This window comes from Wasmannia auropunctata, unplaced genomic scaffold, assembly GCF_000956235.1.
Source record: "Wasmannia auropunctata unplaced genomic scaffold, wasmannia.A_1.0 LD336069.1, whole genome shotgun sequence".
Lineage (NCBI taxonomy): Eukaryota > Metazoa > Arthropoda > Insecta > Hymenoptera > Formicidae > Wasmannia > Wasmannia auropunctata.
In genome coordinates this window covers 2,257,081-2,284,768 of record NW_012026821.1, presented here as the reverse complement: position 1 = coordinate 2,284,768, position 27,688 = coordinate 2,257,081, and the positions used below count along the sequence as shown (strand labels likewise).

The window sequence follows — 27,688 nt, the reverse complement described above, 5'->3', positions numbered from 1 at the left end:
CGTGTGCTCTTCAGATCAAATTTGCTAAAGGAAAAAGTTGTTCCTTTTAGCACAAAGTATAACGTCCTGTACTCCGAATGCGCCAATTCTGGGACACCCTGTATATATTTAGCACTAATATATCCATCTCATAAACACTATTATAAACTAAAGATATTCACTTGATAAATCAACATTTCTCCATCACTTTTTAAACTACCGAGATTGAACGAATTTTGACTTGCATTATTTCCGTAAAATTGATCCGAGCGTCACGAGTTTTCATTGGAATCCAGGTAGCAAGACAGACGAAAATTAAAGAATGCCGGTCCTGTACATCGATCTCGCTTCCTGGATGCCAAGGTATAGTATGAATAGAACAGGTTCTTTTTCAAAGACGAAATAATTTCATATTTCGTAATTTTCTTAAATATAAAAGAAAATTTGGTCACTACACAGTTTTTTTACAAGAAAAAATAATTTTCAAAATAATTTTTATAAAGGAAAAAATTAGGAGAGAGAAAGAGACGTGCCGATGACGTGCGAATGATTAATTGTGTTAAGATCAACATGTTTTCTAAGACAATATATTTTTACGTATATCGTTTTATTTTATGATATATTGCCTACATCGTGACACAGGCGCCACAGCGATTGTGCATTGAGATAAGATCGTTCGTAAATTTATTGACCTGCATCGCGCAAATACATGACGTGCAAAGCGGAATATAACTGTTTTTCAGAAAGTATTTTTGCTCCTTTTGTGCAATCCTCGGTAACGACATTTGCCAAGTCGTGGGTGGTAAAGTTAAAGGATGAAACTAATACCCGGACGATTGACGATCCTCGTGTGCCCTATTTAGTTGTTACATATTCTCGAATGAAATTTTCAACTTGGACAAACTCCAAGAGAGGGGATGACGAATTCCGTAGGTTTTTCTTACTCCCGCGGAAGTGCCTCTCGTTCGATCGATTCTCCGTTAATCAAAGAAACATTAAAGCGAGAGAGAACAAAGCTATTACTGAAATAACATTTTTGATTACAACTTCATGTTTGCTGATCGTTTTGTAAATTAGCATTCAAGCTAATGCTTGCTGGAAACTCTCGCGAGTGGAAATGCTCAAAGGACAGCTGCCTGCTGCTGGCAGATTCGAGTCGTTGCCTGACCATGAACCCATCATACGGTTGATGCTTTCGCGCAGGAAAAAAAAGAATGCGAAACAATGGTCGTCTGACGTATCACTCGAAACGTTTCATCGGATCCTTTTGCGTGCCTCGACGGCTAGTAATCGACTACTAGCGAAACAATGGTTTCTCCTACATATATGTATTTGCTCGGTAAATTAATCCAACTTAATCTCTCTGTGTGTAAAATTTTTATTGGTTGCTAAATAATTGAAATTCAACATTGTTGGAGCCCTGAAGTCCCTCGACGGCTTTTGTTTTGTGAATCATCCGAGCGTGGCAAACGAATTTTTGTACCTTTACAGTCGCACTATAGCGACTATCCTAGTGATAAAAATACTCCATGTATTTTTACAAAGCTTCGAAAGGATAATGATATATGGACGAATGGGAGATATTTATAACTAAAATAATTCTCGATTATTATCGCTATTTATCTTTTTATGTGTGATATCAGGCCAATAATTGATATTATATTGAAGAAACGTTATTGACTTATTGATGAAGCTATTGCACGATAATATTGAATAAATAAAGCATTTTATGATACCATATAATTAATAAAGAGGTGTCTCATCACTCTCTAAGCAAGCCGATAATCTATTTGAGGAAGGCAGATTAATTAGGTCGTCCCACGCTTATGTACACGGTTAAGAACATGTCATACGTGACACAACATTGATTTCCACTTGTTAGTTTTGCTCCAGATCATGTTTAACGTTCTACGCTGCATTATCATTCGACATACTTTAAATTAGCTCAAATTAAATATTATAATATTTATCTTACGAGAATCTATTTTCATGGCTTGCTTTTAAAGCACTTCAGTTTTTAGACGATAAAATATACGCGATATCTTATTTCTCTATTTAATATTATTTCTGTTTAATACCTTTAGTATCTAGAGTTTCAGAGCGACATTTAATCGCATTCTTCTTCCCTCATTTGCATTTCAGCGGGGAGCGAGTGCTGAGATCCCGCCAGCACGAGCGGGGAACCAGCCAGGAACGCCGGTACAAGCGTAGTCATCGCCGATCACCCAGCAGCGGTCGACAGCATGGACATCGTGATCGTGATCGTGATCGTGCCCACTTGGCGCATCCCACGTCGTCCCGTCGTACGCGCTTGCACCGTCATCACGGCTCGTCGTCGCCCAGCCAGGAGCGGCATCGCCATCGATCGCCGTCCACCAGGAGTCAGGTGAGTCCGAGGGACAATACGACACACATATCAGCATCGATTATTACGCGCTCCTGTTCGCTGTTTTTTACTGCGCCGCGTGACACACGACCGATGATCTACAAACAAGTCGATCTGATCATGCTTTTAACCCTTGATCTATGAAAACATATACACAGCAGACGCCTGTCGTACTCTGTCGTACTTCATCAATGCTGTTTTATTGGAGAAAATTTTGCAGAGTAAATTATTTGGTATAGAAAACTCGTTTTCTAAACCTTTTTAAATTTATCTTTTTGTGAAAGAAGGTAAACACGATATTCATTTTTTTTCCTAATATATGCACACATACATAGAACGTACTCTCTTCGAATATCTTTGTGGAAATCTCACGGCAAACTAATCGCGCGATTACTTGGATTTTTAATATAAATGTACTTACGTGTGTTTCTTACATTTAATCAAACTTCTGTCGCGACTCAGACTTTTATACGGTTGTTGAATGATGTTTGTTGAATGATGTTGAAAGCCTTTGCGAAACGATTGAGATCATTTTGTTATGAATGCTGTCGTCGTAAAGTTTCACTGTGCACTAATAAACTAATTCTTTACGCACGGTATGGAGAGAGTTAAGCTAAGCTTCGTATATTTTTTTTATCAAATTTCGAGCAAACTATGATAACGCACGTATGAAAGTGTGAAGAGGAATCAAATGCAGAAACTGAATCGAAGTTAATGGATAGAAACAGTCTGTGAAGAGATTACAGGGTGGGTACTACCGGGAAAAATCGGGAAAACTTGGAATTCTCAGGGAATTTCATTTTTATCCTTCAAAATCATGAATTCTCATGGAATTTTACTGATACTCAGGAAAATTTTTAATTTTTTGAATTTTACCTTTAAATTTAATTTTATCCTTTTAGAAAGTAAACGTGGCCCCATTTCGAAGGCCCCTGATATTGAAAGTTAGTTTATTTCAAAATTGACATATACTATATAAAGACTCTTTAATCTAAAAAAAAAACGATAATTTGGAAATAATTAATCAGGCATTAAGAGTCTAATAACGCAGAACTTGGTGCGTGAAACAATTTAATCTTCACATATGTAGTTACATCTCCATACAAAATCTCTCGTTACGTTCGAAAAATTTTGTATGGAGATGTAACTATTGTACATATGAGAAGATTAAATTGTTTTACGCATCAAGTTCTATTAAAACTCTTAGCGCCTAATTTATTTTAAAGTTGTATTGAGATATTCTCTAATCTTACTTGGAATTTTGAATAAAATACCTGGAAAATCCGGGAATTTTCAGGCAATTCTTTTATAAAATTTGAGTACCCACCCTGGATTATCTACTCAGTTTTTGGATAACGAAGTCGAATTCCTTGACGTATTAAACGTGCGGACTTACATTACCTATTAAGCTTTGATACGTAACGGAGATCCTTGATGATAATCGATATGTGGAAGCGTGAGGACGAGTAGGACACAGAGGGAGAAGAGTTAGCGCGTCGACGCGCTCTACCGAGCGAGAACAGTCTCTGGAGAATCTCGTGGTGCAACGGGTGTATACTCGGCGCGAGAATGCCGATGATTCTTCTTTCTTACTCGACGCCGGCTATTTTCGACCGGCGACTATTTTCGAGGGGGACTCGTCACGCGGTTTCGCCGCGGTTTTAGTGCGAGTTTGCGCCAGATGGCCAACGCAACATCGTCGCCGCCGTCGTCGAGGAACGTTCGAACGCCGGCAAGCCGACCGGTTCACCGAAAGCGAACGCGTAGGCTCCTTCGTAGCCGATTCGTCAGGAAGCATGCTAAAACGCATCTGAAACGAACGAAGGAAGCTCCAGCTATTCTTTCGAATCGAAAAAGTGCCTCGAGAATAACGAACTTATTTGCTGAAAAATTAATACTTCGAAAATGGGATGTTGAAGCAAAATCGTGTCGATCTCGTTTTATCGCCGCCGTAGGAAAAGTCTGACGGCACGATTGGCGACCCAGAACCTCGTTCAACCTGGATTTAGAAATACGCGCATCTTGCAGTTGGCAAGATGCGCTCGTGAGACGCGACGCGAGGTGCAGGTGCCCGGGTGAATCGTCTCTCGTTTCACGCGTCAACCGTCAACCTGGATCCTGGAAACTGGACCGCCCTCGGCGGCGGCGGCGGTGCGGTGGCCAACGGTGGACCACCGTCGGCCGCGTCGTCGTCGTCATCGTCCTTCCAGACTCAGGAAGTGAGTCTGTTGATGCCTGGAAACGTCCCCTGGTGGCCGCGTCACGACTGGGACGCGTGGTTGCAACGCGACGACACCGAGACCACCAGGGAGTTCGACACGAAACTTGACGTCACTCCCGAAACTAACGATACATCGACTTCCGAGGTAGCGTCGAGACCTTCGTATGGCCCCATATTCGATATTAATTACTCGCTCGAATGCGTGTGTTTTTGTACGTGCGCGTTGTTTATGCTCGCTATTTCTGCAACCGTATATTGGTTTGAAGCATATTCCAATCCCCCTTCCGTGCATTGAATTTGAAAAATTTTACATCATAATTTTGAAATCTTTTTTTGTTTTTGTCGTTAAAAGGATCGTTAGTTATGTATATACGGAGAAAAGATTATTAATATCAAGATGTTTGAAGAAGCATCTCTGACTAATTTGAGTTTGAAAATTTATTCTGTTTTAACTTTATTATGATACTAAAATACTATAATTAATTTCAAGAGATGTAAAATTTTTTCGTTTGAGTATTTATTTAGTTAAAAATATTTCTAATAATTTAAAGGTTAACGCCACACGAAATATAACACGAAAATCCGTTTTTTCTTGGGTGAAAGGGTTAATGTATAAAACGCGTGCGTCCATTTCTGTTGGCCATCCGCCACGCAGCAACGGCGATGACACGGCGCGAGCCTGCCGAGCTGATTAGTCGGCCAGGACTTTAACATTTAAGCGCGGCGCGTTGGGTTTTCTGTACAGCACGACGATCATGGCGCACGCGTTTCAGGCCACCGGTTTATATTTGGCGTAGCCCGTTCTCGAAGACGACGACGACGCAACTTGGAGAACGAGGAGCGTGTGCTCCGCTCCAGCGCGGCGCTAGTTCCCCTTTCCTCCCTCTTCCTCCTCTCCGTTTTTAACCCAACATTACGGCCTAACCTTGGTCAATATTAGTAGGTAGCGGAAGAAACACGCGTAACTCTTTATGGCAACGACACTTCCGTTATCGCAACACGAGCGATTTAACAGGAGTATTTTTTTTTTTTAATGATGCGACAAAATACATTCCGTTAAGCGAAACGTTTGTAGCGGTGATCCATATTGATTGTGATATTCTCTTATTTCGTTCTGTATCCATTGCGATCAGTGCGAGCATTTTATTTGGCCTAATTCTTCAATTCTATTTGTGTAACGATAGAATTTTCGTAGAAAAAGCTCAGGTCTCTCGGAGTTCCGATAAAAGAAATGCGTATGCGCGTTTGTATTTTTAAGTGGTCTGATTTCTAACTTGTGCCAAATTAATCAGCCGCCTCGCTAGAAAATATTTTGAAGATGATTCTGAAACCGATGCGGCGTCGTTATCCGTGGGCGAGTAGTCTGCGCGAACAAACTGCGCCGCTGTTTTGTAAACGGCGTGTATTTATACCGATACTCGGACTTAAAATCTACGACGATAGGACGATATCTTCGACATCGCGGCCTTGGAGACAACTCGAGCTTTATTAATAGTACCAAAGTCCACAAATCTGTTCACTAATTCTTTAGTCAAGCTCTTGTGATTTTTTAGACCGTCGAATTTTGAGGAATTTAGCGACGTATGCTCTATTTGTTTATTCATTTCTCTTTGGATATTAGATTTTGAATCGTTTTACTTATTTACACGTGGAAGATCAATTTTCATGATTCTCAAGTAAGATTATCAGATCTCATCCGAAGATATTTCTTTTTTTAATTATAATTCGCTTGATGCTTGATTTTTGTTATCCGAAATTTAATAGAAATGTTAGATGGCGCAATTGTCACTGCGAGGACAGTTTTTCTTTAGATAATCTCTGAAAACTTAATTCTGTCTTGCCATTTCGTAATTAGAATAATAGTAAAATTTCGAAAAAAAAAAAAAAAAGATTAATAATGGTAAGTCGACACAGATAATCATATATTTCCTCTCTTATGTCTTCCGTCTCTTATGTCGTTTCTATTCGTGATTCTTGTTATCTTCCAAAATCTTCCGGAGGAGAACCCTGTACTGAAAAGGCGCGTACAAAACGCAACGCGTGTTCGTCATTCTAATATCGCTGTCTATTAAAAAAAAAATGTCAACTTAAATGTCGTTACTTAAATGGCCAATGGGTATTGGGCCGTGCAATGGACCTACTCTACATCGGGCGTCGCAGCCGTTTCGCAATTTCTATGTGTGTCAAGGTATACGGAGCGAGCGAGAGCGCGAGACAGAAAGAGAGATAGTTCGCGTGAAAACACAGCGCCCTGTGATGCATTTTCCCGCAACGTGTGCATGTAACAGAAACACGTGCCCTTCATGGACATCTCGTTTCTATGCACCAGGAAGCACGACGCAAAGCGTTGCCAAGCATAAACGCGTGCAGAACTTCGGCACTGTTTCGAACGAGCGTTCCGAAACAATTTACGTAATACCCCGCGGATCCTTCTCTTCGCCTTCCTCGTCATCTCCGCTTTCCACCTGCGCTTTTCTTCGTCTTCTTCCAATTCCGTTCGTCTCTCCTTCGCCGCAATCGCGCGTGCGAGTTACGCTGATCGGCCGTCTCTCTCTTTCTCTCTTCGTTACTCCGCATCCGATCGCTCTCGAAGAGTCGCTTTCGAGAGAGGTGGACGAATCGTTCTCTTCGGAGCGGGCACACCACCGCTCCCTGGTATTTTTAGTACGACGAGAGAGTATTTGGCGGGGCGCACCGAGTTTCACCTCCTCCTCCTCGTTGTCGTCGTCGTCGCCGTCGCCGTCGCTGCTGCCGCCGTCTTCGTCTTCATCTTTATGAACGGCCGACGTTGCCCATCGTCTTCGTCGTTGTCGGCGTCGTCGTCGCCCCCTTGCTGATCGTCGTTGTGCTTGTAGTTTAGTGCTTTCCTCGGTGACGTTTTTTGTGATCGGCGTGCTCGCGCCTTTCCGTAGTGATGTATCTGCGTAGAAGACCGTTTCGTCAGTCTCGGTGTCTTCGTGTTCGATCGCTCTTGCGGCCACTCTCCTCGCACGACTTAGCCACCGCGGCTCGGGCATGTCGCGCTGAGATTGCCTCGCGAGATCCAGAACGATCCTGAGTGTTTCATCGAGGGTCGAATTGTCTGATCTGGAAAATCAGTGGTGGTTCCACATAGTTCACGATTCGACAGCGATCTCGAGCTATTCCAAATGTTCATATTCGCGCCGCGCGACACCATGTCGACCTCTCGACAGGGCTCTGTCGCGCGACGGGGCCGTTTCGCGCGCTCGTCCACGACGACGAGCGTGACGCAGATGCTAAGCGACTCCTGCACGAGCCTGCTCCAGAAGTTGACTACGAGGGTGCGCGGAACGTCCGCGCTCAACGACCGTGACGTCGGCGCCACGGCCGCGAGGCGATCGCCCATTGTCGGCCGACTGGGTAGCACGCGAAGTCGCCTGGAGGACAAGTACGGTACGATTTTGGACAAGTATTCCGGCAAGAGGCACGCAAGAGACGACTCGGAGCGAAGCGCCCGCGGTTATTCGCGGCGACAGGAGCGCGATCACAGCTATCACTACCGAGAAGACAGTCCGTTTGTGCGCGACGACAAGACTTTAGAGCCTTCGATGACTCGTACGATCATCAAGAGTCCCACCAGCGTGCTTCTTAGCGAGAAAGCTTATCCCTACGTGAGCTCCGCGATGAGCAGAGAGCCCAGACGCGAGAAGACGCCCGCCTACAACCGCACCGCTCGGCAGACCTTGCTGAATTCGGAAGCTTACCGCCGCTACGGCAGGCACAAGTCCGGACACGCGGAAACGCGCAATCGGAAAGTCAGGCCGCATCGAAACGGCAAGAGCGAGCAATTGGAAACTCGCGCGACGTCTCTGAGATTATCCCGCCCGGTCAAGATCGAACCGTTGACGTTCACGGGCGGCAGGGAGACCGCGGTCGATCCGGACAAGACGCCTGTCGCCAACCACAACGCGGAGAACCTCAACGACGTCGCTCAGAGCATTGCGCAAAACACGTACGACGCGTTAACGGAGGATGTGGAGGATCCGGCGATCTCGGATCGGGCGGCCAAGCGAAAGGAGATCCAAAGCCTGATCCTTAAGTACGCCGCCATGGAGGACACCTACAGCCAGTTGGCGGCTGGCGGACAGGCGAACGTACGTCCCAGCACGACGGATCTCATCGCCAGCAAGTACAGGAAGAGCAATCACCGTAACAGCCAGAAAGACGACGCGTCCTGCAAGGGCACGATTGCCCTGAGTAACGCGAGCGCGATTAACGAGGTGGACGCGATCCACGACGCGATCGTAAGTTGTCGAGCCACGGGCTGCCCGGATTGCGCGATCCCGCGAAAGCGGCGCCGTTTTAAGCAGAGCGTGTCCGTTGCCGTTGTTGTCGTCTTGTCTTTCTTCATCCTCACCTGTGTGTTGCGTGTGTATTGCGTGTGTGTGCGGGTGTATGTGTATGTACTTGTAGACGCGCGTGTGCAACTCGTGTGAAATCCCTTTCCGCCCTAGCACTCCCTAGATTCACGCTGACTGACGTTCTGTTCCGCGAGCCCGTTGAAAGGCCTATTAACCGCAGTAGTCGTTTCTCGCTGTCTCGCCGATAAGCTAAACACTGCACGTCTGCCAATGTTTGCCGTGAGAGAGTACCACGAGAATACCTGGGGACACTCGTCTTGCCACGCCGAACTACCTTATCGCGACTCCGAATGTAATATTTATCAATCTCTTGTGTTTTCGATTCGAGGATTGAGAGAGTAACACACGTTCCATGGATAATATATACATTTGCGATGTAGATACTGTTTGTATGTGTGCTAAGATTCAATTCAATTATCTGACCATTCGATATGTTTGAGAAAAGCGTCATCTTACACGATGGCTAAATATATTCAGGACTGTGCCGGTATACGCTCGTGAGAAGCGAAACTGAATCTTAGCATTAAGATCAGAATTGTATCCGCATCGAAGATGCAGCAGTTTTATGTTTTTTGATTGTCTATTTTTTTTTTTATAATCTTGATAACATTTCGAGAGTACGAAGGACTACGAGAGAGTACACGACTCTGCTTCTCCTCTTTTCTGTTTGATTTCATCGTACGTAAAAGTGACTAGCAAACCGACAATTCAAACAGTTCGATAGTTCAGTCCGCGTGTCGATATTCTCGATAAGGTAGGGTCGAAACCCCGATCAGTATTGCTTCGTAATTGCGGCAAGGATCGTGCCCCATGAGGATCGAGAGATATGTCTATCGATCGTCGTGGAGCGGCGGTTTACGCGAACACGTAAGTACTATATGACGAGTCTGTCAAGCAATTAACAATTTAACTAAGCTACTTCTCCGTGTTAGATGAAAGGTAACGTGTTACGAGCACTTCGAAGAAGCTGTCCGGTCGTCCGCGTGTTTTATTTTTTCTCTCTTTTTTTTTTTAAGTATCTATTCGTTTTCCGTTGACATTGGGATTTGGATAAATCGGTATAATTCGTTGTCTCGTTCGCAAAATTATCGTCGATCAAATATAATAAGTAATTAAATAAATAAATATATATATGTATTATACATATATAATACATATATATACAAATATTTATCGCCATTAAAATCATTGTCATATATATCTTATCGCGATTATACGTGTACATAACGCACATGATTCTCTCTCTGCTTTTCTCTGTCTGCCTACGTTAGAATGTGCATTTGTAGTCGTTTCATGTCGTACAAAGTGCTCTAGTCCGTAGAGCCGTGCGCGTCTTAAGACGGCTCCTTCAAGGCACGCATATACCAGGTCTAACACGAATATATAACGAGTATATATCTAAAAAAAGCGAGCGAGATAAAAAAGAACCGAAAACGGATAAATAATTAAAATAAAAAAAACGACTGCCGTATGAAAAATTAAAAAAAAAAACATAGACTAAAGAAAAGCGTTAAAAAGTAAATGAAAAGAAAAGAATATACGTATTATGTGCCGATGGTAAATTCGTAACCGCAACTTTCTGACTTGGCAAACCATTTTGCCCTCTCCCCTTTCTCTCTGATTGTTGGGTTACCATCTCCGTTGTAATGGAATGGAATGGAATGGAAACGGATATGGCACACACGGATTGGTCACAACTATGGTCGACCGGGCGCTCGGATCGGGTGGCGTCTCTCTCTGTCTCTCTCTCGGTGACGATGACGATGTTATCCTACCTTCCTACCCCCATCGACACACTCGTACGTTCGTCCCGTGCTTACACACGTCCTCTGCCGCGTGTTACACGGGGGTCTCCGCCGATTCGCGGTGGTGACGGCGACGGTGGTGGATGGCACGGTGTATGGCGATCGGTGTGTTGACCATCGGCGGCCACTCGACCTGGATACCGGCATGCATCCCATATGGCCACGTGGACCTACGACGGATGTGACCCGGCGACCCATCGACCGCCCTCAACGGCGCCTCAACTCTGGACACGTGCACTGGCTACGTTCGGCGCGACCTCTTCTCCATGTTACCGAATCGGACCGACGCGCGAACACGGAATACCGAACACGTCGGGTCCGCGGCGCCTGCGATTTGGGTCCAACTCTTGGCACGCACCGATACCGATACCGCCGGCCCAAATAGAGCCCACGACCGCCCTCCGTCGAGGACGACGAAGACGGCCACCTTGTATACCAATCCGGCGACATCCTGGCAAATAGATGTTCGTGATCATGTGAATACACTCATTGTAGTAGATTTAAGCAAGCCTCAGGTCAATTAACTGATCGGTTATCTACGGTATCTGCCCATACTTTCTGTCTCTTTCTTTTCTGTCTCTTTTCTTTCTCTCTCTTTCTCTTTCTCTCTCTGTCTTTTTCGTTTCTTTTTTTCCTATCTTTCACTTCTCTTTGTCTGAGAATTATAGATATTATATATAAAACAATATTTACACTACAGAACAAGAGTAACAATTCACGCGTTAATCACGTTATGTGTTCTCGCTGAGCATCGCCGTTCAACATACACGTACGCGCGCATATATAGAGATATTCTATATACATATAGATTATGGAACCACTTACACATATTTATGCGTACACACATTAGCGCGGTTCTCTATCTAGATTAAAAATTCCTGTCGATCTTTCCGGACATTTACGTCGCGCACTAACTCGGGATACGCGAAAGACCAAAAAAAAAAAGATATAGTTTCTCTCTGTCTGTCTGCTTATGTACAATTTATTTCAGAAAGATAAGCAATAACATATATATATATATATATATATGTATATTATATATATATCTAGCCACCACGTGTTTCAATAGCACGTAGGAAGCCCGTCGGCTCGACGATGACGACGATAACAATTATCGGGAAGCCGGCGCAAAGAGATTCCTTTTTGATTCCCCGCTGAATTACGGATCCCTTCGAACGCGAGGATGATTCGGTGGAGACAGAGAGCTCGAAGGAAGGGAGACGAGTGAGAAAGATCGAAAGGCCCTCTTGCTTGCGCTATCTTCTCGATATGTCGTCCTCCTCGGGACGGCGTGTTCCTCGCTCTTGATATTCGCGCATGCGAGGACAATTGGCATTTACTCTCGCTGTTGTTTTTTTTTTGTATTGTTTGATATCATTGAACTCCTTGCCTACGCGCTGTGTAAAAATACGAAAAAGGACGGGAGACGACGAAAGTCCTCCCGTACGACCGACAGTAAATGCCACGTCCCGCGCGTCCGTTTCAAACGATTACGCTGCTTACCCCGTTTTTAGGGCCTTTAGGAGAGCAGCGATGTTTCCGATCGATATGGCATTTAAACTATACGATACCGTTTATTCCACCGTTTATTCGTTATCCCGTTCACCATGAACCGCGCGTGTACGATAACGCACGATCGGCCGAACGCCCACACGGAAGAGTCTCGCTCGCGTTCCTTCGCGGTCCTTATTTTTCTTTTTCTTTTTTTTTTTCTTCTTTAGACCCGACGGCTCTCCTTGAGAGAGCGGTCTTCCTTCTCCTTTATCTAAGGAACGATGGACGCGAGGCACCCAAAGGCTTTTGTCAAAGTCATGAGCGAAAGGGCTGCTCCATCCGGTTAACGAACGCAGGCGAGCACTCCTTCCCCTCGTGGGTCGCTAGGCTCATATTTGCTAGATATTTATCTCGATTTTTGCATTCCAGATAAAGTACTGGCCACCCTAGGGGAGGGTACTTTTGGAAAAGTTGTCAAGGTTAAGGACTTGCAAATGTAAGTGTCAGTTCACGCATAAGTACATAGGTAACATACTTCGCGTCTCGCACTGTCTACTCATATGTATATGTATATAAATATGTATAGAAATATATATATATATATATATTTCTATCTATTTATTTCTATTTACTTCTTTTCGCGGTCGCGCAAACTATCCTCTTGGATCTCGCTCGGTTCCTCACGCGCGTCATCGTCAATTCGTGCGTCGAGGAAAATGCGCGCGTTGCGCGACGGTGTTCCACGGGCAGAAATAGCTATCCGGCACTGTCACAAAATGACGCGCTAGTAGTCGCAATAATAGGATGGCCTTGCACTTTGTTTTACGCCGAGCTAGGCGTTCGCGAATTAGATCTCTTTAGCGGAACACTAAACTTATGGCAAACGTCCGCGTGAAAAATGATGTTCTTCTACGCGCTGCCCCGTCCTCACGGGATGCGGGATTTGAGCTGACGAGAGACAGTTTCGGTAACAGACATCATGACGTTATAAACATTCTAGGGATCATGTGATGGCTCTGAAGATTATTAAAAACGTGGAGAAGTACAGGGAGGCAGCAAAGTTGGAGATAAATGCTCTGGAAAAGATCGCTAATAAGGATCCGGAAGGCCAGCAGTTAGTATCCAATTGTTTTGTTCGTTCTTTAATCTTTAAGTACTTTGTTGACGTAAAGTTAAGGTTACACGCAAAGATATTCGTTGCTTTAAGTTAAATTTGAGTTTTATGAAACGGCGGCAATTAACTACTGATTATTCAATTTCAGTCTATGTGTAAAGATGCTTGATTGGTTCAATTATCATGGGCATATGTGCATCGCATTCGAAATGCTCGGTCTGAGTGTCTTTGATTTCCTGGTGAGTATTAAAGCATTCACATCCTAAACGTCTCGAAGACTATCAGATCTGAGATACTGACGAAATTATTTTTACAGAGAGATAACACTTATCAGCCGTATCCGTTGGAACACGTAAGGCACATAGGCTATCAGCTTTGTTACGCTGTAAAATTTTTGCATGATAATAAGCTGACGCATACGGATCTTAAACCGGAGAACATTTTATTTGTCGACTCGGATTACGACAGCACGTATAACAACAAAAAGGTGTGCTATCGTTAATATTTTGTATTATCGATTCATTGAGCCTCGATTCGGCATGTAGGGTAAGCTTCTATTCTAAAGTGTTTCAAAAAAGCTCTTTCTTTTCAAGCGGAGGGACATGAGACGCGTGAAGCGAACCGACATTAGACTTATCGACTTCGGTAGCGCTACTTTCGATCACGAACATCATAGTACGATCGTTAGCACGAGACACTATAGAGCACCCGAGGTGATTTTAGGTGAGCGCCTCTCTCAAAATATCGTTTTGGTTGCACGTATATGGAGAGAATTTTCTTTTAAAATTTACTCTAAAAATTTTAAAATCGTTGGACAATATAGTATTTCGACAGATTTTACTATACGCTACAATAAATTTGTTGTAGTATATAGTTAAAAAAATAGTGAAAATCATATAAAATTTGTCGAAATACTATGTTGTCCTACGATTAACATGATTTTCAGGGTAAATTTTAAAATAAAATTCTCTCCGTGTACCTTCGTATCGTTATTATTATATCATTGATCCCACGTGTATTTTTCTGTATGCAGAATTAGGTTGGTCTCAACCTTGCGACGTTTGGTCCATCGGTTGCATCTTGTTCGAGTTATACTTGGGCCTCACGTTATTCCAAACGCACGATAATCGTGAACACTTGGCGATGATGGAACGCATACTTGGCGCGATACCACATCGCATGGCCCGCAAAACTAAGACCAAGTACTTCTACCATGGCAAATTGGATTGGGATGACAAGAGTTCGGCCGGTAGATACGTACGAGATAATTGCAAGGCACTACATGTTAGTATTTTGATTTAACTTTAATCAAGTTTCTATATCAAATTATAGCGATTACGAATTTTAGAGATTTAGATAAAGATTCTAATAGTAAGAACAAAACGGATGAAAATTTAGAATGTAGATTAGAATTAATTTAGTTGATGATAAAATAGTTTCCGAGATATAAAGCAAGGCACTACATGTCAGTATTTTGATTTAACTTTAATCAAGTTTCTATATCAAATTATAGCGATTACGAATTATAGAGATTATTGAGATAAAGATTCCAATAGTAAGAATAAAGCGGGTGAAAATTTAGAATGTAGATTAGAATTAATTCAGTTGATGATAAAATAGTTTCGGAGATATAAAATATTGTAATTGTTGCTTTTCGTAAAATAATGTATATATTTTTGTATCTGTGTAGCGTTATATATTGTCTGATGAGGAGGAACATCGTCAGCTGTTTAATCTCATTCAAAGAATGCTGGAGTACGAACCCTCGCAACGTATTACTCTGAAGGATGCGTTGACTCATCCGTTCTTTGACGCTTTACCGGCATCCCAGAGACTGCCGGATCCGCGGGCAGCCGGTGATTCTCAACAATCTCACGAACGATCACATTCACTTTCTCGATGAAGCTAGGAAAGGGACCGACCTCCGTGCTGGACAGACACTCCGCTTTCAACGACACTACTGCCCTACGTCTTCGTTCTGATATCATTAATTTTCATGAAAACATGTCTCTTTCGTAACTACGAGACTCGATAATGTGATGATGCGAAAACATATTTGAAGGTTAGAGCGCGTGTATGTGTGTATAAATACTGATCATTGAAATTTCTCATTTAATCTACATTCAATTTGACTTGCAATTATATAAGTAAGAACTACACGTAGGGCAAGCAGTAGTGCGGTGGTGCCGTGGAACTTGGACTAATTCGAGTATATGTAACGACGAGCGATCAGATTACTATCCGATAAAGGTCCTTGGTGGTTCGTTTTTATCGCAATTGTCGATCATGAAGCAGCGACGAGGTCCCTGTTACTGGCCCGCAAAAAGGCCAGTGTGTCTGCTCAGTGTAGCGTAACAGAGTCCCACAATTGTAAACAATTTTTTAAACGCTCTTCTGTACATTTTTTGTCCCTTTAAATTTATTACCATGTTACTGTATGCGATATAAATGAATTTGAGAAGTAAAGATCACTTTCGAGGTCCGCAGTTTATAATGGTGTTTTGAATTGACGACCGCGAACGTGTTCTGCCAGTTAAGTATCGGACTGGTGATAAAAATGGAAGATAGTTTTACGCGTACACGTCGATAGAGTTGACAGGAATCGAGAGAAAGCGAGCGAGAGAGGAAGTGTATGAATAACGATCATCAATTCATCGTTGTGAATTATATACATCTTGAAACGTAAGAATATATAATTGTCTTAGGAAATATTTCTCTCGAACGATTCTTTTCTTTCATTCGTTTCTGGATACATTGAAGTTCGGGAAAAGAATTCGCAAAACTTCTTCGTGATCGTACTTGCCGACCTTAGACTCGCATTTAAGTTCTTGGCCTAATCAAGCAAAATTTTTTGTCGATTTTATATTATCTATTATTGTCTTATAAAGGATTTAAATTAAATTGATGACGTGCACCGAGTGTAATGGCAAATGATCGAACATGAAGATGCAATCTCCACTTTTCTTTTGTCACTGACATCTTTAATTTGCACAACTGTATCACTTGTGTAAGTTTTTGTTTGACCTTAGTTATACTATGTCTACGAAATATGAAAAATATTATATCTACTGCTCGTCAAATGATCGGGGATGTTTATTCCTGCAGAAAAACAAACGATATTTCGAGTAGCAATAAATACATTTCTTTCAAACCAGCATCGATATTTATTTGTTCAACCAGCAAATCAATTCTTACGTCGAGCTTATACACTTGTGAATAATGCCTTCGTATTTAAACACAAATTCATTCGTGCGAATTTTAATAACTTTATATTTGCATATTGGTTATTCGCACATACGCGGCGCTAGAAATAAAACAAGCCCGATCAACAGGCTTTTTCGAAAAGCGAGGAAAATTCATTTCCCGAAGAATCCTCTCAAACATATATATATATATATATATTATTCTTTCATAGATCCGAAATAATCATGTGTATATAAAATTAAGATGTCAAATTAATGAAAGTATTACAATTTCGGCCATGAGTAAATTGGAGGTATTGACGACTTATAGTATGGATCATATTGTTGGGCCTTGATAAAACTCTCGTAATCCGTAGGCTCGGGATAGACAGTCGCTAGACCTGCGTATACAAACGAAAATATGAATAATTTATAATGTGTCAGGATTCACAAAGTGATTTTGCATATTTTTCGTTCCGTCTTAATGCATTTGTAATAATATTTATTTACTCACAGTTGCTGTAGGCATACTTCATGATCGCGCACGCTATACTCAACGAGCATTTCTGTATGTCGGCCAGTGGCGGATAAAGATTTCCACTGTCCAAATCGGCCTGCGTTACCAAGTCGGAAAGAGCCCTTGCGGCGATGAGGAAAGTCTCTTCGGAGATCGTGCGCATACCGGTGCATATCGCGGCCAGCGCGATTCCAGGGAATATGTAACTATTATTACCCTGGCCAGGATAGTAAGTTCTGTTGTTGTACGTGACTGGTGCAAAAGGCGAGCCGCTCGCGAATATGCATCTTCCCTGAGCAATTCAAACGTAGATAGTGATTGATTAAATTATTTAGGGAACATCAGCAAAACATCATATTGAAAAATTGTATTTCAATGAAAGTAGAGAATTTTTTAAGAACAATCTGTCTTTTTTTTAGGGGGGGGGAAGACGAATATATATATAATCAATTTCTTACATCTGTGGCGATGTACGCCTCCTCGGCAGTGCATTCTGCCATGCTCGTTGGATTGCTCAGAGCGAAAATAACGGGTGTCTCATTGTTACGCGCCATTTCCCTCAGGATTTCTGTCGTGAAGGCACCCCGTACAGCAGCCGCGCCGATGAGAACCGAGGGTTTAGCGGTCCTAATGACGTCCAACAGAGTATCGATCGGCCTATCCTCGCGAGCAAAGTGCAATTTATGCTCCGTCAATCCGCCCTTTGGACGATCTTTTATTATCAACCCTTTCGAGTCTACCATCCAGATTTTGCTTTTAGCCTCTTCCTCGCTTATCCCTTCGCTTTTCATTGTCATTACGCACAACGCCGCGATGCCTAACGACGCCTGCAAAATTTGATCATAATTTGAACGCGTATTACTCTTCGTATTTAATCTAATGCGGTTTAAGCATTTTCATCGACGGTCGAATGCATTAATTAAATGTTTTTGATAACAACCTCTCCGGCACCCTGAAACACGATCGTGTTCTCCGAGAGTTTTGTCCGCGTAACGCGAAGTGAGGCCAGTAATCCGGCGACGGCGACGGAGGCGGTGCCTTGAATATCATCGTTAAAGGTACAATAGCTGTTGCGATACTTTAGAAGCAGTCTGAACGCATTAAAATTTCCGAAGTCCTCGAATTGGATTAACGTATTCGGACCATATCGCTTCACGACAGCCTTCATGAACTCGTCCACGAAGTCGTCGTAAACTTGCCCGGTGACGCGTTTGTGCCTGTGACCGATGTACAGAGGATCATCCAACAAAGACTGCAAGAAGAATATAAGAATGCGCGCACACGTATAGATTAAAAAAGATTTAAGACTAAAAAAAGGGATTAACGCAAAAGTAAGTCTATATGAAAAAAATATATTCTTATTTTCACGTTTCGTTATAACGAGGCAAGAGCAGCAAAGCATGCTCTTTATCGCAGCGCCGTTATCGCAGTAATACATTTATGTAACATTTTCTTTTTTTTTCACGTACCTGGGTATTGGTGCCGACGTCCAGAGTGACAGGCAAACACTGGTGGGGCTTGATACCAGCTAACGCGGTGTACAAGGACAATTTACCTATGGGGATGCCCATGCCGTGAGCGCCTAGGTCACCCAATCCCAATATCCTCTCGCCGTCCGTGACGACGATCGCCCGCACGTCGTGTTCGGGCCAGTTTTTCAAGACGTCGTACACGTGCCCCTTATCGTGGATGCTTATGAAGAGGCCACGCGGCCTACGATAAACCAGACCGAATTTCTGACACGCCAGACCCACGGTCGGCGTGTACACCAACGGCATCATTTTACCTACGTCTTCTGCCAACAAACGGTAGAAGAGTTTCTCGTTTCTATCCTAAGGAACAAGACTCTATGTGAGAATCAACGGGTATGGAGCGGGACCTGATCAAGCGGGGAGGGACGGGGAGACCGCTATATAATATAGCGTTATCTCCTGATCAAGTGACGGCGTTAATGTGCCGTGTTCATGTACCAGTAGGCCTATGAGATATATGTATTTTGAGAGATCGTCCGTGTAGCGTTCCAGATTAAGACGGCAGAGCTCTAACTGCTCTTCTTGGTTTTTCACGGCTGCCGGTAAGAGACCATGTATACCCAGCATCTGCCTTTCCTCAATGGTGAACGCCATACCCTGAAACGTGATATAAACGCATACCATTCAATACGGCACTTGAAACGAAGTTAAAATCCTCTGCCTCTTTTAAAAATGAAAATATATAAATATATATAGAAAAGAAAAAAGTGTAATTCTACGATTTGATTTTATTTGTTAAAATGTATTTCCGCATCAAATTGTTTTCATCATTTGAACTATTTCTACGGAAAACGTCGAATGTCGCACGCATGTTGCTATCGTTATTTTTCTTTGTGACATCGTGACCCAACACGAAAAAATTTACCGACAAGTCAGTCAGAGACTAGACTTTGTGACCTTCAATTAAAAAGACTGATAAATGCTGACTGTGCATTAGTAAGCGTGGGTGAAAGGTGATCAGCTGATCGTCATCCCACTTCGATTTTTACAAACGCGTTGATCAATGTTGCACGAACATGATCATGATTCAGTTACATATATATATTAGAATTTACCCATAGGGCTCTTATTTTCCTTGATCCACTTTCGTTTTCAAGGATAATGGCACAATAATGCTCGCGGCGACACAGTTGTACCTAATTGAATCTTGGATGACGTTAGGCAAAAATGAATTCTCTCATAAGAGCAATTAAGAAAAGACTCGATTACATCATTTAATTGACGTCAAATTGGCAACACAAAACTCTATATTTCAAAGGTTTTTCATTTTAATTTATTCTCTCGAAATGGAGCAAGTTTAATCCAAAGTATTTTTAATAGCTAGTCCTTTCAGAAATAATCACGTAATTCTAAAATAGAACATTCTTTATGTTCGATTGGACTATAGATAACGTGTATACCGCGTTAGCATAGTGATTTTATATAATAGCATCTTACAATTAGAGGGACACTGCCAATGCTTTTTTAAAGCGAATGTTAGACCCGTGCCAGGTAATTCTTGAACTATCGGTCGATTAAATTAACTGTTGTCAGTGCATTATACGATTATTCCATCATTAAAATTTAACGAATGCCCGCGTTTCGCTCGCTCGCGTATTTTGAACTCGCCATTAGCACTTAAATGGACATTGCATGAGTGCTGTTAATAATGTGTTATAAATTACAAGATTACAACAATTGCGAAAATTAATGAAAGAACTGTAGACAATATCAGTAAACTTAAAAGTGAAAGAGATGAAATACTCTAATAATTCTGCTGTTCTCTCATTGCGATGATACCTTCCTTTCAAGATTCTCTGCTAGTTAATATCGACAAGCGAGATTAGTTGCAGAACTAACGAACGTAATAAATTATGAGGCGGAATCGCGCACGATAATGTAATGGATGTTTCTATAATTAATAAAACGTCAACATTGAAAGAGCAAAACACAATTTGCGAGACAACTTGTTATCCCGTCGACTTATCTCGACTGCGGTTGATGAACCGCATTGCTATGCGATGATTTCATTTACCTTCAACCGCCGCGAAAAAGTGTAGCAAGTTTTTGTGTTATTCCGCAAAGTGATAATCAAAACTGGCCTGATTTGGTATTAATGATAGAACTGTCTGCAACATTTCACTAGATCCTTTTACATTCTCTCATCACCTCTTATGTTCAAACAGTGCTATTAAACAATATAAGATATTCGATCTCTTTTTATTTGCCTATATTGTTTTTAACAGACCCAAAATCCCAAATGTTTTTTTTCGCAAAAATTTGAGTGTTAAAATCAGGATTTACCGCTAAATTCTGTTTATATGAAGTTCTTATTAAAAAATGCATATCTTTTTATATAAGGTAAGTATATAAAAAATATAAAGAAAATAGTTGAATAGGAGAGGCTTACAATATGTTATTTTTGCATATTGGTAGTTTTTTTGTCGGAAGTGTTGTGTCTATTGTGTGACTGAATGTTTTCTTATGTTGGCTTTCGACAACAATGCATTGTCATATCGTAATATATGTTTTCGTAATACGTAAATGTTGCGTGATAACGTAATCTATCGTGATAATTAAATATCGCTCTTACATAAGATGTCTGCTGATGATAAGACGTAGACGTTTTATACGAAAGCATTTAATAATTTGCCGCAACACGTAGAATACAATGACTGGATATTGTGTATTTCTGTAATTCTATCTATTTTTGTTGTTTAATCAATTTCCGTTGTAAAATCCCGTTATAATAATTTTATTAACTTTTGGAAACTGATTTTGTTTTTTCCAGATAAACGTCAGCCACGTTAGTCACATCAGAGCGAGTTGTAATTGAATTTAATTCGATAGAAAGGTCAGCTGACACTGCTGACAGCTCGTGAAGAGTACTTTTCCATTAAGGTGGACTCGCTGCCTTGTGATGGACACCCTCAAGCGATCACTAACTCTATCGAATGTTTTATAAGTACGTATTCTGACGAGATTCTTTATTCTACTGTTTCAGTTTTGAGATCTACAATTGGGTATGAAAGAGAAATAAGATATTTATATGGTTTAACGTGATTCACAATATAAATCTAATATAAAATTGCCGTCCGTAATTTTTCAATTTTTTTTTCAAATTTTATATGTAACAAATAAGCCAAAGAAAATCAATAATCCCTCCTTTTTGGAAGAAAACGGTCTTTTTATTATTAAAAAAATATAAATAAAATATTAATAAAATATAAAATAAATAAAATATAACATAATAAAATATTTTTACGAATTAAAGTTTCTTTGACGTACTTGAAATTTTTATTTAATGTATCGCAGAATATCGCAGTTTTGTTTGTTTAGTAGAATGTAATCTTAGTGGTTTATATCTTATGAGTAAGTTGATAATGCCGACCAAAGAGATTATTTGTGGAAGTGCGGTTTCCTAGAATTTTATGATTGAAGGTAAAGCTATTATTGTTTCTGAATCATACTCTCATGTTTATATACCAATATAAAAATCTCTCTCTCTTTCATTTTCTCTATGATATTTAACTTGCAACTATTCTGCTTGTAATCTTTGTTTCTTATCAGAATAATATAATATTGTTAATAAGATAAAAAATTTTTACCGATTATCATTACGATATACAATTATCAATATTAATTGAAGCACATTTAATTCAAGAATTTAATTTTCTACATTCAGCAACCATGAAAGTATTTTTAATCGTATCTTCTTACACCTAAAACCAAAAAAGATAAAACGAGAGTAAGCTAGTTAAAATTAAATCGACATTGGAAGAATCGAATTATGTAATTATTGAAATTGATGTTCCTATTTCGTCTCATTGAACAATAAGTGAATTTCGCAAATTAAATGTTAATAACACAAATATATTTTTCGTGTGTTTAGGCACTTAAAGGTAATTAAAGAGAAAGTTAAGACGACAGTCTGGTGTTATCGCGGCAAAGGAAAGTTGAGATTTCGGCGAGACATGCGAAAGAGAAAGTCCAAGGCTTTTTACTCCGAACATAATAGGATCGTAAAATCAAGCGCGCGAGTAAGAACGAATGTATACCCTTCCGTCCAGAGCGAGCAGAGCTTCGGGGATGCGCGTAGTTCGATTCTGATCCGGAACGAGATTCCACCAATCGGTCTCCATGTTATCTCGGTGCACTATCACTCCGAACTTTTCCCTCGGGATTTTCGTATCCCATGACAAAACAACCGACCGTGGAAACGGTTGCTGGGGTTCTTGACTCCCGTGACGGCGACCCTTCGGCTCATGCACGGATCGATAGGCAGCCCTATTCTTGAATTCTTGAATATAAAGTGATTCCGTGACCTACCGCAAGTATTACGTGTACCCGTTGCTTAACAATACGAGACCGGTCGTTGCAAAACGTTCGACGAATTCAACGTTTCGCAGTTACACAACTTGTGTAAAGGATATTTTGTTGAAAGAAAAGGAGGGAATACGTTTTATTTTCCCCAAAACTTCTCTGCGCTTAATTTCCTCATTGGAGAATTTCGATCGATTGCACCCAACTGAAATCTGTTAAACCCGTTTGCTTCACAAATGGTATCGCGAAATAATATCAAAGTAATTTTTTATAATTCGAATACGATTAAAAATGCTTTCGAAGTCGCTGAATCGATACTTTTCTGGATTAAAAGTGGATAAAAATTTCTTATTACGTTGAAGTAACTTTAGGAAAAGCAAGAGCTCCGTGTTGAAAAAGAATTGAAAAGAGATTCTATTTTCTTTATCTCGCAAAGTAAGCCTAAAGGGAGCTAAAATATTATTTCAATGGAGATCTTAACTCCAAAAAAAAAATAAGATTGTGGAACCCCAGGGCCGTCTCAACCTGTGAATGGGACATTTAACTATATCGAGTTTCGAGATTGCGCAAGCGTAGAGGGCAATTACCGTGAGGAGTTTCGCGAAGTCATTTTGCATTGTGCTATCGAGCTGCAATCCGATTTGTCGTACGCAATTGTTGCACGCAGCAAAGTTTCGAATTTCGCTTCGCGTGAATTTCTACCCGGTATAAATTAACAGATACAAATTATCACCGATTTGCGAATCGTAATTGACATATTACTCATAATTTTCTAATAGTCATACAATTATTTCTTCAAGCTGATCTGATAATCATACAATATGTATATAAAAGTTGTTTTATCAGAGTTGGTTTTATTCATAATATCCTCACTTTTTATATTTTTGTAGAATGACGAGAAGATTTCAGGAATCATGGTTATTGAACGTAGATACGCATGTTTTCTTAAACCAGATTCAAGTATCTGGTGAAAGCGTTATTTTCTCGGAATCTTCATGTTCCAGTATTTCCGTTTATTTGCTCAGCCATGTATAAATCATTTGCTTTATATGTAAGAACGATGTATATTTCGCTGATCAGTATGGAAATGTGAAACGGCTTGCCGACGATAACGTAAGCGCTACAAGGACGTTTTAAGATTGAAACGCCTTCTACAAAATTCGCGCTCGTTATTTTCCTTGTTCCGCGTTCCGTAACTCTTTTTCTTTCCTCGAATTGATTTCCGCACACTATGCTGAGTCAAGCCTAAGTTATGCGGATCTCTAACGACGACGCGCACTTGCGTCTATCATGAGCGACGGATTGTCTCGCTGTTGACGCGCGTTCGCGAAATGGCAAGTGTAACGCGAATTGTTGTCAGATACACAACGGTCTACCTTATTCAGCTGCGGGTCCCTGATGTGATCGAGGCCACGCAGAAGGCCGGCGCAGGTCGCGTCGCCGCTTCCTCGTTGGCCCAGCTGATCGCGCTCCAAGCTCGACATGGTTGACGTTTTGCTCTTGCCACAGTCGGGCTGGCTACTGCTCTGGGACCTGCGAACGAATGCCACTTGTCTGAGCAATCTGCGCGCAAACGCACAGCAAGGTGGTAGGATAGGGAACCGCGATAGTGACATGACGTGTGCGCGTCGGCGAAATCAAAAGGGTAGAATAATGAACACCGCCGTGCCTGCCAAAAGGCAGCGACCTTCAATTATTGATCCTTTAACTTTACACACATCTTTCATTCTCTATGAATATATTGTTACGTAACAATTAACAATGTGACAACATTGATTATTAATTTTCTAATATTTAAAATGACAATATTCATCTTTCTTTCTAAAACATTTTCCTATCTTCTTATCGAATAATAAAATCCTATCGAAATAAAGAAAGCGAAGTAATAACAAATATTAATCTCTTCTTACAAATATAATAATTTATTTTATATATGTAATAGAAGCTTTATATATTACCAATGTATATAAATGTAATAAAATTGTAATTTATTTAGATAATATTTTCCTTTTATTTTAGCAGTAAAATTTCTTATCAATGTTTTGTATCTTTAAATATAAATTTATATCTTATAAATATGTAATATAATATACGTTACATAAACGTATTTAATAAGCATAAATATAAGATTTTTAAAACTAAAATTTCTGCAAAATTAGAGAATTTTTGTCTGTATTGTACTGCTATGTATGGGATATCAGTTCGTGTTAGAGGTGCAAATTTTATTAAATACGCACCTGCGAAGAGGCACGGTTTAGCGCACGCGCATTTACCGCACAATTATACGTGGTGCATTTGAAGAATAACAAATGTCATGTTTGATTCATCATGTAAAAAAAAACATGCAAATGATTGCAGACGTTGATATTAGAATTTTAGAAAATCGTGCACTATCATGAACAAGCGGGAACAAAGTTCGATGAGAGTTCGAATCGATCGTTTGATATGACGCTCTCATACTCTCTTTTGCCTTGACTAGATCAAAGTTTAAAGTGTACATTCAATCGTCGTGACTGGGCATTATTTTTCCCTTATGAAATTATCGAGATCGTACATGCGGCATGATATATACACGCGTAATTAAATATTATGATTGCCTCGCTACGAAAGGAATTAGTTAAGAAATTATTAATGATAATATTAATGTTAATATTAACGATTAATATTAATGCGAACAGCCAGAAAAAGGGCTTTTCCTTCATATGCAAACAAAATTAATTTAATCTGGAATAATCGTAATTGATCAAATTATTGTTGAGCGTCGAACGTTCAACAATAATTTGAACGTTAATTTATTCAAATTGCGTGTTTCCTGACGTGAAGTAAGAAGAACATTCAACGAAACGGAGATGACGCAAGGGTTTTTGCGTGTTAGATAAATTAAACGGAATTGACACGGCACGTCGACTTTACCTGCTCTTGGACAGGTGTTGCTGACGGCAGATTTCAGGTTCAAGCTCGTAGGCGTAATGCAAGCCGCTCGATTGACGAAGAAAACCCGTCAAATGACAGCCGAGCGGCGAGAGAAGCTGCTTCGTAGACATGCTTTAATAGACTAAACGTTTCGCGGCTGCCTTATCTCTCTTGTACGATGCATCAGCGGAGAAAAGACGTATATGTATCTCGCGCACATGTGTGCGTGCAGTGTATCGCGTATTTGCCGGAATATATTTTCCCTCCCCAGGAATTGGATCACGAAAATGGGGGACTAATTGATACGAAAGACACACGGTGTGTTCTCATGCTCCGCAAATTGCTTATCCTTGTACAAAGTTATCAGCGCATATGGATATGTAATACAGTCGATGAGGCGCGATAACGCGACGCTAATTGTCGCATTGGCCTTTAACTCTTTTAGCCACCAGCGTGATATACTGTGGTCACACGATTCACGCGATATATATTTTTAGCCAATGTGAAATTCAGACACTATCGTGCGAAAGTTATGACGAGATATGTCAAATATTGACGAGGAAAAGTTAAGAAATAGAATACTCTTTTACCAGTATGGGGCAATGTGCAATATAAGTTAAGTCATAAATATGACATAAACATAATATAATTTCCGATGCAAGTATAATTTTTTCTGGGCACCCTTAAATTATGCAATCCCTCGAGTCAGTCAGAAACTCATTATTAATAAAATTGAAAATTTTAAGCGTTTAGAAAAAATTAGTATTTGCTATCTGTAGAGTTTTATGTATGCATAATGTATTATATTTATGTCTTAATAACAATTAAAACGTTATAGTTACGTTTTGTGTTGCAAACATTTGTTACAACATTTCGCACCAAAGTGCTTGCTTTTAAAATGCTACAATCTTTCAACAATGCATATTTTAAAATTTCATTTATCGTCAACAAAGAGAAAAGAGAGACAGAGTTCGCAATCAAGATAAGTACAAACAAAGACAAAGACACTTACGTCCTGCCGTTTCGTTGCACATTATTGTCTTTGGAGTTTCCGTTGCCCATCTTGACGAATTGATCGTGAGACACTTAAGCGATTAGCTGGGGTATTCGCTAGTTGAGATTTTTCTGTCTGGATCTCCTATCGATATATCACGTATAATTCATAACTCTAGCGCTAAGCTTAGACGTGAAAGAGCGCCGCGTATTATTTTGCTGCAGCTGTGTCGGAATCGACACAGATAAGGGAGGCAAGATATTTTTTCTCGAGAAGAAACGCGCGCGAGCCGCCCAACCTCTCGCACGTCGCCGGTGAAATCGGCTGTTTCGATCACGAGCAGATCACGAGCGTGACTAGCGGATCGCCGTCGGATCGTCGAAGGAGAACGTGGTGCTTACTCGTCGTAGCCTTCGTTCTAGTTATCTAGATTCTCCCGTCTTTCAGGGAGAAAATCGGACGAGAGAAGCGTATTTTTTCGGAGGGGGAACTGTGAGACGCGCTTCCTCTTATCTAACATTTACAAAGAATCCTGTTTTTAACGTGACCATCGCGACTCATTTAATTTAAACTGCGGCGTCATCCACGGCGGTGTTTGTATGTATTGTGCAATTAATCGGCATCTTTTTTTTTGCTCGAATAATAACTTGAAAAAAATTTACGTATAGGTACTTACATGCGTGTGAAACTTTGCGTGTCGTGCGCAGAGAGGGATGGCTTCACGCGACTAGAAAATATTATTTGTAAAAACTCATACACGCTATATCGATCGTGTGTACTTTACCTGAGAAGATAGTGCCTCGCTCGAGTTTTCCAAAACGCGAGCAAGCTCTTTCTGACAGCCATTCGTCGGCGATAGCTGCATGT

The 27,688-nt window shown here is 40.9% G+C and overlaps 2 protein-coding genes across 12 annotated transcripts in view; one reads left to right on the top strand and one right to left on the bottom strand.

Moving 5' to 3' along the window:
- Positions 1 to 16,532, top strand: part of LOC105450125 (serine/threonine-protein kinase Doa) — a 26,406-nt gene extending 9,874 nt beyond the window's left edge. For 5 of the 9 annotated variants that reach the window (XM_011689811.1, XM_011689813.1, XM_011689816.1 and 2 more), the window contains 9 exons: positions 2,122 to 2,365; positions 11,159 to 11,237; positions 12,697 to 12,763; positions 13,268 to 13,381; positions 13,530 to 13,620; positions 13,698 to 13,868; positions 13,960 to 14,104; positions 14,415 to 14,665; positions 15,072 to 16,532. In XM_011689811.1, the coding sequence (XP_011688113.1) occupies positions 2,122 to 2,365; positions 11,159 to 11,237; positions 12,697 to 12,763; positions 13,268 to 13,381; positions 13,530 to 13,620; positions 13,698 to 13,868; positions 13,960 to 14,104; positions 14,415 to 14,665; positions 15,072 to 15,284 (1,375 nt within the window). In that variant the 3' untranslated portion in view covers positions 15,285 to 16,532. Of the gene's footprint in view, positions 1 to 275; positions 343 to 2,121; positions 2,366 to 7,407; positions 8,852 to 11,158; positions 11,238 to 12,696; positions 12,764 to 13,267; positions 13,382 to 13,529; positions 13,621 to 13,697; positions 13,869 to 13,959; positions 14,105 to 14,414; positions 14,666 to 15,071 lie in introns of those variants that run through there. The other 4 variants (XM_011689818.1, XM_011689812.1, XM_011689809.1 and 1 more) reach the window with 4 other exon arrangements.
- LOC105450127 (NADP-dependent malic enzyme) lies at positions 16,526 to 27,688 on the bottom strand. Of its 3 annotated transcripts, XM_011689820.1 has the most exons (9): positions 27,606 to 27,688; positions 27,498 to 27,548; positions 24,291 to 24,447; positions 19,051 to 19,209; positions 18,550 to 18,912; positions 18,021 to 18,332; positions 17,539 to 17,907; positions 17,078 to 17,372; positions 16,526 to 16,964 (listed from the first exon to the last, which is right to left on the bottom strand). In XM_011689820.1, exons 1-9 carry the CDS (start codon positions 27,665 to 27,667, stop codon positions 16,849 to 16,851), a joined length of 1,884 nt encoding a protein of 627 aa, XP_011688122.1. In that variant the 5' UTR covers positions 27,668 to 27,688; the 3' UTR covers positions 16,526 to 16,848. The 3 variants fall into 3 exon arrangements, with proteins under 3 accessions (XP_011688122.1, XP_011688123.1, XP_011688121.1); XM_011689821.1 differs by lacking the exons at positions 27,498 to 27,548; positions 27,606 to 27,688 and adding an exon at positions 26,840 to 27,163; XM_011689819.1 differs by lacking the exons at positions 27,498 to 27,548; positions 27,606 to 27,688 and adding an exon at positions 25,828 to 25,996.